Source organism: Hemicordylus capensis, chromosome 1 (genome assembly GCF_027244095.1).
Source record: "Hemicordylus capensis ecotype Gifberg chromosome 1, rHemCap1.1.pri, whole genome shotgun sequence".
NCBI lineage: Eukaryota > Metazoa > Chordata > Lepidosauria > Squamata > Cordylidae > Hemicordylus > Hemicordylus capensis.
Window position 1 is genome coordinate 110372443 of NC_069657.1, and position 13566 is coordinate 110386008.

Genomic DNA, 13566 nt, shown 5'->3' on the forward strand with positions numbered 1-13566 from the left:
GTGGTAGCTTCCACCCATTGGACACTACCACCAACACCCATTCTTTTTGCCCTGGGACCCTTTTTAAAAATCCAAATCTATTTGGATTCGGATTTGGAAAATTTGGCTACAAAACAAAACAGGGCTGATTCGGATTCAGAAAATCTGGGTACAAAACAAAACAGGAATGTTTCGATTCAGATACAAATCAAAACAAGAAAATTCCAAAATGCACACCCCTAATCTGCATAGTGATGCTCCCTTTCATTTCATTTCATTTCAAGATATCCCGATTGTCTTTCTACTTTGGTACCTTAGGCACAATATTAAAACTACAAATCCAAAAGCAATATTCAGAGGACAAATTCAAAACAACTTCATACACTTGAAGAACAACGTATGAATTCTGTTTGTATTCTTATGAGTTTAGCCACAGCCACCTAGACCTGTCCAATTAGCCTCATCATGTTTTTGTAGACTCCAGTGGATGCTGATGTCAGTAGCTGAGCCAAATGCCAATTTCTGAATGATTTCCCTGCCCCACAAAGATCTTTCCCGTCACCTCCTACCTGATCCTTTGGACTGGTAATGCCAAGACTTGAACCTTGGACCTTCTACCTGCTAAGCTTGTGCTCTACCTCTGAGCTATGGCCCCTCTCTGTTTGAAAAAGTCATAATACAAACCATTTCCCCCCTGTCTGTACCTAGATTCACACAATTGAGTTACGTGACTTAATAGAGTGAGACTGTGACATGAAGCTCCTCTGAATATCAAGCCACTCAAACCAAATTCTAGCAATATAACATACCTAATGAAAACCATTCTGATTTGTATGGATTTTGAATAGTAGCATTTTAATGTGCTTTCAAAAGAGGACTCCAGAGAGCTTAACCAGAGGCTGATGTGATGACTCACTTGCATTGATTTCCTCAGGCCTCTTGCAAGCAAATTGGTCCAAAAGGCTGCTTCCAAAACGAAATAGTTCAACTAAAATGAATTAAAACCCGACAATGTCAGCATTATAAAAACAGCAAATAAAACTACAATTAAAATACCACAGAAGCAAAAAGCATTTACCTATCCAGCCCCAAAGTATTCTAGATTAAAAACATATTTTGCCAACTTTCCAAATGCGAGATGTAAGTGTGGCAATCTGCCTTAATGTAGGGTGGTTATCTAGGCATACTTGGAGTGGGGAGGGAGACTTCCTGTGGGAGGAGGCCCTTCTTAAGGTAATAGGGCCTGGACCATTAAGGTCTTGAAAGGTCAAAAACATCACCTTGAACTGTGCCCAGAAACTAAGTGGTAATCACTGTTCCTTCTAAGGCATGCTCACATACCACAAGTTATTTTTATGTCTGCTCAGTTCATTTTAGATCTCGCTCAGGTTGAATCAGGAAGGCCCCATTCTGAATGCACATGCACACACACTGCCTTGATACTGCCACCCAGAACAAAACTCATTCCGCACAGAGATGAAAAAAATTAGAGGAACCACTGGTGGTAACCAGTGCAGATCTTTCATATGCTACTTGTGACCAACTGGTGATCAAGCTGCTTCTTCTAAACTAATAGAACAGTCTTCATAGACAACTCCATATAGATCACATGAAGCTAATCTAGTCTAGAGGATATCAAGGCAACTCTTTGTCATTCAGAAAAGGGCACCGTTGTTGCACCAACCAAAGCGAGTTGAAGGCACTCCAAGCAGCAATCATCATCAGGACATCTAAAAGTGATACCAGCAATTTCATATTAGATGACAAATAGCATGGGGCAGAAGATTTAACTATACAGTGTCTCAAAATACTACCCATGCATATCTCTCAATCCGCTAGTCAGGTAAGAGTGGAACAATCACAAAGCAGTATCTCCAACTCCCAGACAGAAGGCTATTGTGATTTATAGTCTCAAAATCCTCTGAAAGATCCAGAACAATCAACACACACACACACATCCCCTGCCATGTATCTCCAGTGTAAGAGCAACCACTTTTCAGTCCCAAAATGGGTCCAATAGCCAGATTTGAATGGACCCATACAGTCAGCTTTGTCCATGAAGCATAAACATTTTAACGGAAATAATAAATAGCTGGCCCAGGTGCAGAGTATCTGCACCTCTAGTTCTCCCCCCACGTTCCCTCCTCCCTCTCGGCTCCCCCCCCAGGTTCTAATCCCCCACCCCACAGCCTCTGCTGCTTTCTTCCCCTCCAGCTGCCGTTGCTTTCTTCCCCCCCCAGCAACCACTGCCATTTTCTTTCCCCACTACGCCCACATGCCTGTCCGCCGCTGCTTCCCTCTGCCCCACCCAACAGCTTGTTTGAGAACTTTCACAATATAGATAACTGTAATAATAATAATAACAACAACTAGCTTGACAAGCACAGAGCATCTGTGCGCTAGTACTTGATTGCTCTCCTCACACCCTGCCACAGTCCCCCTCACCTCAGAGATCTCTCCACCCTCACCTGAGCCACACTCCCACTAATCCTATTCCATCCGGTTGCCTCTTGGTCATGGCTGCAGCATTGCTGGCGCCTCTTGGCCAAGCTGTAGCCCCCATTCCCAGAGACCTCTCCACCCTCACCGGAGCCCCACTCCTGCTCCTCCTTATAGGAGCAGCAGCAGTTGACTGGGCCCTTCCTCACTGCCACCGCCACCATGGACACTTGTCCCCCTCAGGCCGCTAACAGGCCTGGGTCCATCCCTTGCCTGCCTGCCTCCCTCACTCCACCAATGACCTTGATAGCTCCAAACAGCAGCAGTGGTTGAGTGGGCTCTTCTTTGCTGCCAATAGGTGCCACCATGGCCACTCGTTCCCCTCAGGCCACTGACAGGCTTGGGCCTGTCCCTCACCCTTCCTTCTTTCTCTCTTCTCCTCTCTTCTTTTTCTCTCTTTCTCTCTCTCCCACTCGCTCTTCCCCTCTATTTTTCTTCCCCTACTCCCTCTCTCTCTCTCTCTCTCTCTCTCTCCCTTCCTGAGTTAATAGATCCTGTTCATCTTGTTTCCTCATCTAATTCACACAATGGCAGCCTCCTTCTTCTGAAGGGGCTCTTTCCTCCCTCACGACCCTTCTCTTCACAGACCCCTGCCTGCTATCCTTGTATATATAGAGAGATTCCTTTCCTCTACAATCAAGAACATCTTCCAACCAGTAACAGTTGCATTCCAACTGACCTTCGCCATCACAGGCTCCTCCTCCCTATCTGCATATGGAATCTCCATTGTCCAATCACCGTGGTGCTTCTGCTCACACAGGTTCCTCCTCCCTATCTGCATATGAGCTGCCATGCACGGGATTAGCCATGGGTATGCCTTAGAGAATTATATATAGAGAGATAATGATGATGACGATGATTAATAATTAATTAATGATGATGTTGTTGATGATGATTTATTTATTACATTTATAGACCACCCCATCCAAAGGCTCTGGGCGGTGCACAACAAATTTAAAAAGACATATAACAAACACCATCTAAAACACACTATTTAAAACAATATAAAAACAATTTTAAAATAATTCAAAATAATTCAAAACCAATTAAAATACCCCAAAACAATTTTAAGACCTTGGAAGGCCAGGGCAAATAAATAAGTTTTCAAGGCTCTCTTAAAAGCCAACAGTGACCCTAAACTGCGGGTATCTGCCAGGAATGCATTCCATAGGCCAGGAGTAGCTACAGAGAACACCCAGTTCCAGGTCACCACCAGACAACCTCCAGCCACCAGACGACTGGAGATGTACCTCTCCAGATGACTTCAACGTGCGATGGGGATCATACAAAAGAAGGTGCTCTCTAAGTTTGCTCTCTACAATTTTGAAAAGGAAAAATGAAGCAAGAACTTTTAAAGACTCCTGTATTAAGGTTATTCACACATTACATTGTCTACATGTACTCTCTACAGTGTACACAGATCACTGAGCTGTATGCACAGTTATTCACACATTATGCTCAATCTATGAATAGCCATGTGTACAATCTGTAGCCTCTATTTGATTAGTCAGTCCCTGGTTCATTTTCAAAACAAATGCATCCATAGTCATTCACACAAAAACATGTATGTGCATTCAGACATCTGTACACATGCACAACACAATGTGTGAATAGCCCTAATCTCAAGAGAGAATAGCTGTTCACCAAGTTAACCTGCACTCTTCACAATCCTGGCTGGACCACTGTTCCTACACTAGGGTAGGTTCACATGGAGCTTCCCACTCACTTCAGAGCTATTAGGAGTTCTGTAAAATTCAGAGCCAGGGGTGTAGCTGCGATTTAAGGCGGGGAGGGACTAATGTCCCTGGGCCGCTGAGGGAGGGGGGCCACCAGTTGAGTGGCAGATTGCCTTTTGCTCCCGCCCCCCTTGCGCCTCTCTGAAGAAGACGGAGGGGGACGAGGGGAGGATAGGCAGCCAATCTTTACTTTTTGTCCTAGGGCTCTCTCCAAGTTTGTTTACACCCCTAGTCAGAGCAGGAACAGGAGCAGTGCAAAGGAAGAAATCTAGGGAAGAAATGTTTTTTGGGGGGGGACTAGAATGCTGAGAAGTGTGTTTATGTGGGGAGAGGGGAGAGTTGAGTGCTTTATATCACATTAGCTAGAGCTTAACTATACGTGAGGGAAAGTTACAAATTTCATAACTGGGGAGTCAGGCAATGCCCTGGTAAGTTGTGAGCCTTCTCTTCCTTATAGGTTTTAAGAGCAGACTGGAGTTGATGAAAGCATTCTGGACCACTCATTTAAGACCTTTCCAACATATGTTAAAGAAGTTTCAGACCCGCCTCTTCAGAAAGTCAATCTGAGTGCTCCATACCTTTAAAAAAAAATTCTGTAAGTGTGTCTATTTTGTTTAGCTTCTTAGGGCAATAGAATTGTATAGTAAAACAATCTTCTTTTCCTGATTTTTAATGATAATATAATATGCCCTGGGTATGTTAAGAACCACGTGAAACTATAGCGAGTTTCAGTTCTTAACTTCCTCCAAGTTCCATTTTAAACAGCTGAAATGAATGTGGGAAAATCTTTCTCAGACAAATCATTTGTACTCTTCTAGTCCTTAGGTTCTGAAATTTTGAGGCAGGACTCCCCAGGGAAGTCACAAGACTCCTTCATGGATGTGTGAGTGCTGGGACTCTGAGAATGGTCTACGGCTACTGGAAAACCAGCAGTGTCTGGGGTCACTCCACACTAGGCTCTGAGACTTTAAGCAGGAACTTGGCAAACAAAAGTTAGAACTACTCAGTTCCTTTCCTTTGGATCAAAACCTAAAGCAGCTCCGAAGGCCGCCTTTTCTCTCTCCTCCCAGCCCTTGACAATTCACACGCTTGTCCTCATGTCTGGAGAGGGGCTTCTTAACCCTTCACCAACCCTCCACCACCATGCAGGTAAGTTAGTAGTGCTGATTGCTACCATGGCAACAGTGCCCAGTCCCAGCCAGGCTGTTTCCTCTCCTCTTTTCCACTATAGCTACCCAGACTATGAAGTTCATAGTGGTTCATTGTATGAACCCAAAGTGGGACTCCATTATTCCTTCTTCTCACTGTTAGCATATCATAACATTTAAAATTCTCTCCCCATTCACATTTTAAAGTAGATTCCAATGATCATAACTGGAAGTTTAGAAGGAGTTGAGGTAAATTAAATGCCTAGGAAGAACACTACGCTAATTTAAATTTTTGCATCCTTTCCCATTACAGATTGCATTTGATTTAGGGTCTTTTTAAAAAAATTATTGACCACAGATAAGATCTTAGCAATTTCCTGAATTGGACAAGCTATCACTTCATGATGGCTTCACACGTCATGGAGATTTGAAGTAGGTTGCAGATGTGAGGTTTGAAAGTACTAGTAGGGTAAAATCACACACCAGTGTCAGCATAGCCTTCCCAACAGTGAAAGTCAGGCTCATGCCCATGGGTACTCCAGGAACTAGCAGTTCAGCTAAGCCACTGATCCTCCAAGACATGTGAAGCCAGCCTTAACATTATTGCCTTGCAAGTTTATCAGCAAGATTTAAGATATATGTTAAAATCTTAACATTTTACTTAAGATGTAGAGACTCCAAAACGTATATTTTCAAAAATAAAATTTAGAGATTTGAAATGTTAGGTTTCAGTAGTAAAGTTTTTGCCAAAGTTTGATTCTGTGCAAAATTTTGAGCCAAGTATTAAGTTGATTAGGATTTTAAAATGAAAGATGAAAAAACAATTGTCCTGTTGCATGAATACCTAAAGTCTAGAGATCCATAAGAACAGTAGAAGTTGTCCCATTTCCCAGTAGTGGGAACTGGAAGTCTGCCCAAAATCCCACTTACCAATGGGATGCATTCTGGGTCAGGACCACAACAACTTTCCAGAATCACTTGTACCAACTGGGTATCAGGATGCAGGAAATGTTGCATCCCTTCAACAATTCCTTCTGTGGTGGAGGCAATTTTACATAGATTCTTCTTTTCACCTATGAATTACACTCTGCATTGCAGATGTGGCCATTAGCAGATCAGTCAAAATGTGAGCTTGTGGTATCAGAGCCTAACATTGGGTGACATCTAGACTAATGAAGTGCTCATGCAGCAATGTTGTACTGGTGCTGCAGGGGAGGGGCGATATTAGTCTGTCTTTCTTTTCTTTCAAAGCTGACTGTGATTCCTAATAATATGCCCCTGAGAGTCATGCAGCCCCCAGGGACTTATTTGGGGGGGTCACAGTGGGCTTCAAAAGGAAGAGAAAATATATTAACATTGTTCCTCCCTTGAAACACTAATTCAGTATTAGTAGAACCAGCACTATGTTATCTAGATGTCAGCCACTGCATTTCAAGTTGCAATTGAGTTTCTATTCCTCTATTCAGAACAGAGGCACATCAAATTTGTCTCATTTCACTGGAGCAAGAAAATGGAAAAATTAAATATTATATTTTTAATTATAGCGACTACTAATACAAAACAAAACAATATCACAAATTTGCTCACAGCTGTTCATTTGCAATTTGAAATCAGTTACAAGAAACTGATAATCTGAACCCTACAAGCAGACATTTTTAAAAGTGAAAAATTTGCCACAGCAATTAACCATAATGCAGTCAGAAGCATTATTTCCCAGTATGTCCCTTTTAAAACCAATAACTACTACCCAGAAAATTCACAACAATGTCAGTTTTTTAGATACATTCCACAATTAGGTTCTGGTAAGGAGTGCCCCTATCGCTTTGAATATTCACTCTGGGAAGCTGTGGAAAATGAGAGACTTAGCTTTCAGAAAAGAATGGGAAACTATAGAAAACTTTCTACCCCAAAACCGGAACAAACGGGTGAAGTAGAACAGATGCATTTGTTTGAAATCTGGATGACTATTTGAGTGTTGTCTGCACTCCATACAAAAGCAAATAGGAACAAAGGAGAAGACAGTGTTAAGTATCTGTCATAACATCAAACTGTAAAAAGAGCTTATCCCCAAATTAACACTAAACCTTGCAGGTGTTGCTTGAAGAAAATGAAATTGCACAATATGATTGGAAAAGGGCAAATCAATTGAAATAGAACAGACATATGTGTGCCCATCACTGATACCCTGAGGTTTCTGGCTGGTCTGTTTTGATTGATCTGTCCTTTTTCAATCACATTGTGTTATTGGTAGGCAATTAAATTTCATGAAGGTCTAAGAAGTCAGGACAACAGTTGTGGTAGAGTCTAGTAATGGGTTGCCATTCTGCAGACAAGAGCACTCACTTTGTGCATGACAGATGGATTGGTTGTATGCATAACATCTACTAGGGTTCCAAATATTGGCCACATTCATTTGATTGCCCAGGCCTTTGTTGAAAAGCATTATTATATTATTAATTCTTATCATCATCATCATCATCTCACATACCATGCAATGTAACGTGGGTGATTGGAGCACCACCTATATTGCTGAATGTTTGTAAACAATGTCAGTGGTGTTGTGCCCACTGGATTGCAATGGGCAGCCTGTTGTGTGCAACTGTGTTTGCGCAACTTTACACCAGAGTGGAGCTGCCTGGGGTGCAACACCATCAACATTGTTGACACACATACATCAGTGTAGGTGGTGTTCCAACTGCCAGCATTGCATTGTGATATGTGAGTATATTATTATTAATTATTATTATTTCTTGTTTGCACAAACAGGTATTATTGACTGGTGGTTGTTATTAGTATTATTATTATTTATTTACACAGTCAGAGAGGTGTTATTGACTGGTTTGTTTCATCATCATCATCATCATTTCTTGTTTACACAGTCAGACAGGTGTTATTGACTGGTTTGTTTTATCCAGACATCGAGGGCTTCCCAAGGACCTGGGATGGCTGAATTTTATTATCAATATTGTTGTGATTATTATTATTATTACCTTTTGAATGACAATATGAGTGTTCATTTTTTTAAAACCTCATACAGACTGGAATTTTAAATTCAGATTAGAAGTGTTTTGTTCACCTTGCACTTACAAATTAGTACATTATTATTTAAAATGTTAATGCAACCCATGCCACTCACCAAGCTTTTCCAGTCCTGTTGGGAAAATGATTTTTAATGCAGTTTGATTCCTATATTACATTGAAAAGAATGAAACAGCACTTAAATTGGATTTAATTCCATTCTGCTTATATTGTGCAAACTAATTTGTACAAATGACCTGGAAGAAATTCAAAATATATGAATAATTGGAAGTCTGGATAAAAAGGGTATACTTTGAATTAAGGTTTTCAACTGATTTCCCCCATAAATGATCTTGCTTTTAAGCAATGTTAATTCACTCATTAAAATAATATTAAAATATATTTATACTGAGGCTGTGTAAAGAAGATAACATTTTTCTTAACTAAAGGCATAATCCATGAGACACTTCTCCTGAACAAACCCTCTGAAATGTTTCCCTTTGATATAGATGGATGGACTCTTGTGTAATTCTTATTTCAGTGGGGTTTGCCCGATGAGGTTACCTGGTGAATTTGCTTTACGAGACAGAGAAAAAACAATATTTGGGAAATGTAAACTAAGTTTTCCAGACCAAAAATGTACAGAGAGGCTTTACAGTGCTATCACCACTGAACGTTCTTTTGCAAGAGCAGTGCCAATAATCCAATTTAAACTCCACATTTTAAAAAACCTGATTGTTTAATCTCACAATTTGATTTAATCACATATGCATCCCTCCTTGTTTTTATAGGATGAAGGTGACATGGGAGGGGGCCACTAACTGAGGCATGAAGAATAGAGGTCCCTCTGTAAGGCTGTGACTATGGTCGGCATCAAGGCCATAAATATACATAAATAAAGAATAAGATTATTTTATTATCACTTGTTGAACATTGCCTAGAACTGAACGTTTGAAAGGAACAACAACCATGTGATTGAATGAAAGCTTACATCCTATTTCCCGTCTGTATTTGATGGAAACACATTCAGAGTCACAAACAGATGCAAGAACTGCTTAATGATGTTTTTTTTTACTGTCAGTCTGCAAACTTCAATATGAAACTTAATTGCATGCAAATTGTCAGTAGGTGCCATTCAGAAGACATTCAGGATTTTACTTCCACAAACCACCTCCCAAAATGTTTCTCTGTGAGATGTGCTAGGCAAAACGATGTGTACATGGGCACACACATACCTTCTCTTGCATTCTTTAAATACTAAAAATTGCCCTGTGCCCAGCAAGATGCTTGGGTTGTTTCATGATGTAGCATGCCCCTGAGCCAATAGCCAGGAACTGGCATGTAAGCTCACACATGTCAAGATGTTACATTTTCTCTCCTTGCCCACCCACTCTTGGCAATACGCCCTTGTCAAGCTTCTAGACAAGTTGTCCTCCAGGGCAATGCCGTGTGCAGCTAGTGTTCTAACCCACAATGCTGCTGGCTAAGAGAACAGCCGCTTTTCCAGGCAGGCGGTGCTCAGAGGCCCAAACAACCTAGCTTCAACCTAATGAGCAGTGATCCAGTGCCTCTTCCCAGTCTCTCCCATTGAAAAGCAAATGGATCACCAGCCGGTGAACATAAATGCCTCACTTGCTCTTAATAAACTCAGAGAATGCACTGCCACTTTCACACATGATGCTTTTAGATCAGTCTTTGAATTATGCCTCTAAGACAAGGAACAAAGTATCAATAAAATATAAATTAGACAATGCAGATAAGCCTTGTTACTGTACAGATCCACGCTGTAGATGAAAGTGAATCTCTGTCTAAGGTGTAAAGAAGATTAGGGAGGGGAGGAAGAAGAAGGAGAAAGCTCTTTTCTTTTAGTCTTTTCACCATCTCTTTTGGATGAAAGGACTAGGAAAAGGTTCTTAATTGTATAACCTGAGCCCTGAAGTTAGATACAAAACCTGATGCCACATTTTTAAGATCACCTAACACATTTTATCCTTTAGCACATTGTAATGATCTGTAATCAAGAAGGTTAAAAACTTGTGGGTTTTTTCACATTTGGACTGCCTGTTCAGATCTAGTGTGATGATTATAATCTGCTTTGGTAATGCTGAGTACAGAACCAGGGGGTGGTAGTTAGTTTAATTAACCTAGAATAAAAGAGTGTGAACTCGTGATGTGCCCTAGGACATATATTGATGCAAAGTAGCAAGAGTAAAATGCTAAAGAAATCAAAATATTACATAGATTGAAAAAGCTTTAGCAGTGAGATTAGGCTGGGTATACAAGGAGCCATATTAAGGCATAGCTATATGTTTCCCAGACTATGGGAAACATCTATATCAGGCAGCAGTGATATAAGAAGATGCTGAAAGGCATCATCTCATACTGCGCAGGAGATGGCAATGGTAAACCCATCCTGTATTCTACCAAAGACAACCACAGGGCTCTGTGGTCACCAGGACTCGTCACCAACTTGACGGCACACTTTACCTTTATCGGACACTGATATTCCTGTTAGGTTTTGCACATTGTCACTTATATACAAGCTGGGAAATTTTCTGAAAGATTATTGACTCTCAGGAGAGATGAAATTACGTTAAGAAGACTTAAATAAGCCAGCATTCTCATCTAATGACCTGCAATTAACTATGCCTTCAAAGTTGCTTGGATCTCTTTGGAATGTAGTTTACTAAGTTTACTTTGGCATGTAGCTTACTAATTTTCCTTAACACCTGATATCTGATCAAGCTCATGCATGTGATTTTATTCAGTGCATAAAATGTATTCTTTCTCTAGAAAATAATATTAAACATTGGCAGAAACTGATATCTGATGAAGCCACTTTAAGTTTTTATCCAAAACATCCATAAATTCCAACACCCTTATTTCTGTTCATGTTGAGTGTGGCTCTGTGTGTATGTGTGTGAGTGTTAAAGCTGTGTTATGCTTTGCATATATCTGTGTTTGTCATGGAAGCAGTTGATGTATCTGGATGCTTTCACAGAATCAGCAGAATCATGTGTGCTTCAGAGCAATCGCAGTTTTCCCAAGTTATGGATAGGCAATATATGTTTATATGGCAGAGTGAGCAGCAGGAAAATGCTCTCAGCTGTCTTTTACAAAGGCAGCTTGTGATGCCTTCCCTTTGATTCCAACTCCCTGCGCATTGCCTTTTACACTTCATCAGAGCTCTTCTTCCTTGCAACATTGCAAGTAACAGCTGGGCCACAATGAGCTCTCTTCATAGATATGGGAATGTTTATATTTAGCTGCCACTGACTAAAAGCCTTGAGCTTTCACTAGCCAGTCACAGTTTGCATTGTTGTTGCATGTTTATTTGTCCTCACTTGTTATTTCTTGGCATGCACCTCTCCACCCTTGCCCACACTCATGTAAAATGCATGGAAATATTAACCGGGTTGCAAGTTTACTAGAAAATGGTGCTAAGAGTGTGCTTTGTGAATACACATATAGAATTTGTTTCCCTAGAATTTGTTTCCCTAGAGAGCTTTCCTTTTGTTATGAACAGACCCGCTTAGCAATTTAAAAAGAGAAGTCCAAAGCTGCAGCCTTGCAACCAAATACTCCAGGTTGTTCCCATTTATTTAAATTGGGTATTTTAAAAAGATAAGTGGTTTCAGGATTGCAGCCTCATTGACTTAAGGAGCATAATCATTTCTATACATCTACTTTTGTCTAGAACAATAATTTAAAATGCAAACCCCTTCTTAAAAGTTATTTAGATTTTCCTCTGTTAAATAGTTCTTTTTTACATATACTTCTGTGTAACAAGGAAAACATTCTTTTTATATGCTCTCCAGAGACTTTCATACATAGCTTTGCTTTTTCATCAATTATCTTTTCACTGATATTACAGGCCAAGCTATAACATCTACAAAACTAATTTCTAAGGACTGAAAATAATTTTCTTGAAGACTTTCAGAATTAAGGACTGAAAATAATTTCAAAATAAGACTTTGTCTATAAAAATGTTAAAATCTCTAAAGGGAACAAAATTTGCCACACCACACTATAAGGTTAAAAAGAAAATATTATAATAAAGGAAATACAAAGGCTTTGGCATGGTTTTTACAATCAACAATGGTTAATTTTGATATGTCGTTGTGAACAACTTCAAAACACTTAAGTTTAAAACTCTTGCAAGCACTTTTAATTGATTAGGAATGAATTCTAGATGCACAAAAATGATTGAACTGTGAACAGTAGTACAACTATAGCTAAGAACAATTAACTTTTGCCGACCAAAAAAGAAATGTTTGATGCATGAAAATGTGTATAAAACATCTATAGAATATTCTTGTCAAATATAAATGAAATTAACTTTATTATAGAAATCATTCTGGGAGATTTCTAGGGAAGACAAATACTTACATTTTGACATAAAACAAATTGGATTATATCGAAGACACCATCTACCTTTTTCCTATCAAACTCTTCTTCTTTGACGTTTTCTCTTAACCTTTGTTTGCACATAAGCGTCATCTGTTAATAACCTTTGGAAATCCCAACAGATAATTTTCTTACAGAAATCTAGTGCGTATTGTTCCAGGTGGAATTATATGCAATGGAATGATGGAACTTGGAGCATCAGGCTGAAATCTATGAACAGATTGGTAGAAGTATTCGATATAGCTTGATAAACTCTTAATTCGTGGCAAAGCTTGTTGATCATGGCTTCCTTTTTAAAAAAAAAAACAACTTCATGACCAACACAAAAGCAAACATCCATTCAGTCTACATTGTTCTTTTTTTCATTATAACATACAAATGCCCATTTACAAATAATACACCAAAATGAATAAAAGTTTGGATACCAAAATGAAGATTTGTTCCAACTGATATAACACCTTCAGTATTCAAAGGTCCATGTTAAAGTCTTTCTCCATGTGTTACATCATAGGGCACAGTTGCAGTACAGAAGTACTTGGAAAGCCATTCTTCTTTTAGAAAATACAGCTGAATACCCAACTGTTGTCCATATAGCCATTTACAAAATCAACACATGGTTTACTGTAATCTTGGCCAGTACTGAGACATATCAGGTTCACTGCCGGGAACTTGAACTGGAACTGACACTCCAGGGGAAATAAGACCTTTAAAAGAGAAAGGGGTGTGTGTGTTAAAAATTACTCTCTCTCTCTCTCAGCTTCTCTGTATGAACTGCAAAA

The 13566-nt window shown here is 39.8% G+C and overlaps 1 protein-coding gene across 14 annotated transcripts in view; it reads right to left on the reverse strand.

Annotated features, from left to right (window-relative positions):
* Positions 1-11962: 11962 nt before the first annotated feature.
* The window catches only part of PAX6 (paired box 6), a 44502-nt gene continuing 42898 nt past the window's right edge, over positions 11963-13566 (reverse strand). For 13 of the 14 annotated variants that reach the window (XM_053286216.1, XM_053286214.1, XM_053286210.1 and 10 more), the window contains one exon: positions 11963-13491. In XM_053286216.1, the coding sequence (XP_053142191.1) occupies positions 13406-13491 (86 nt within the window). In that variant the 3' untranslated portion in view covers positions 11963-13405. The remainder of the gene's footprint in view (positions 13492-13566) is intronic. The other variant, XR_008313903.1, reaches the window with a different exon arrangement.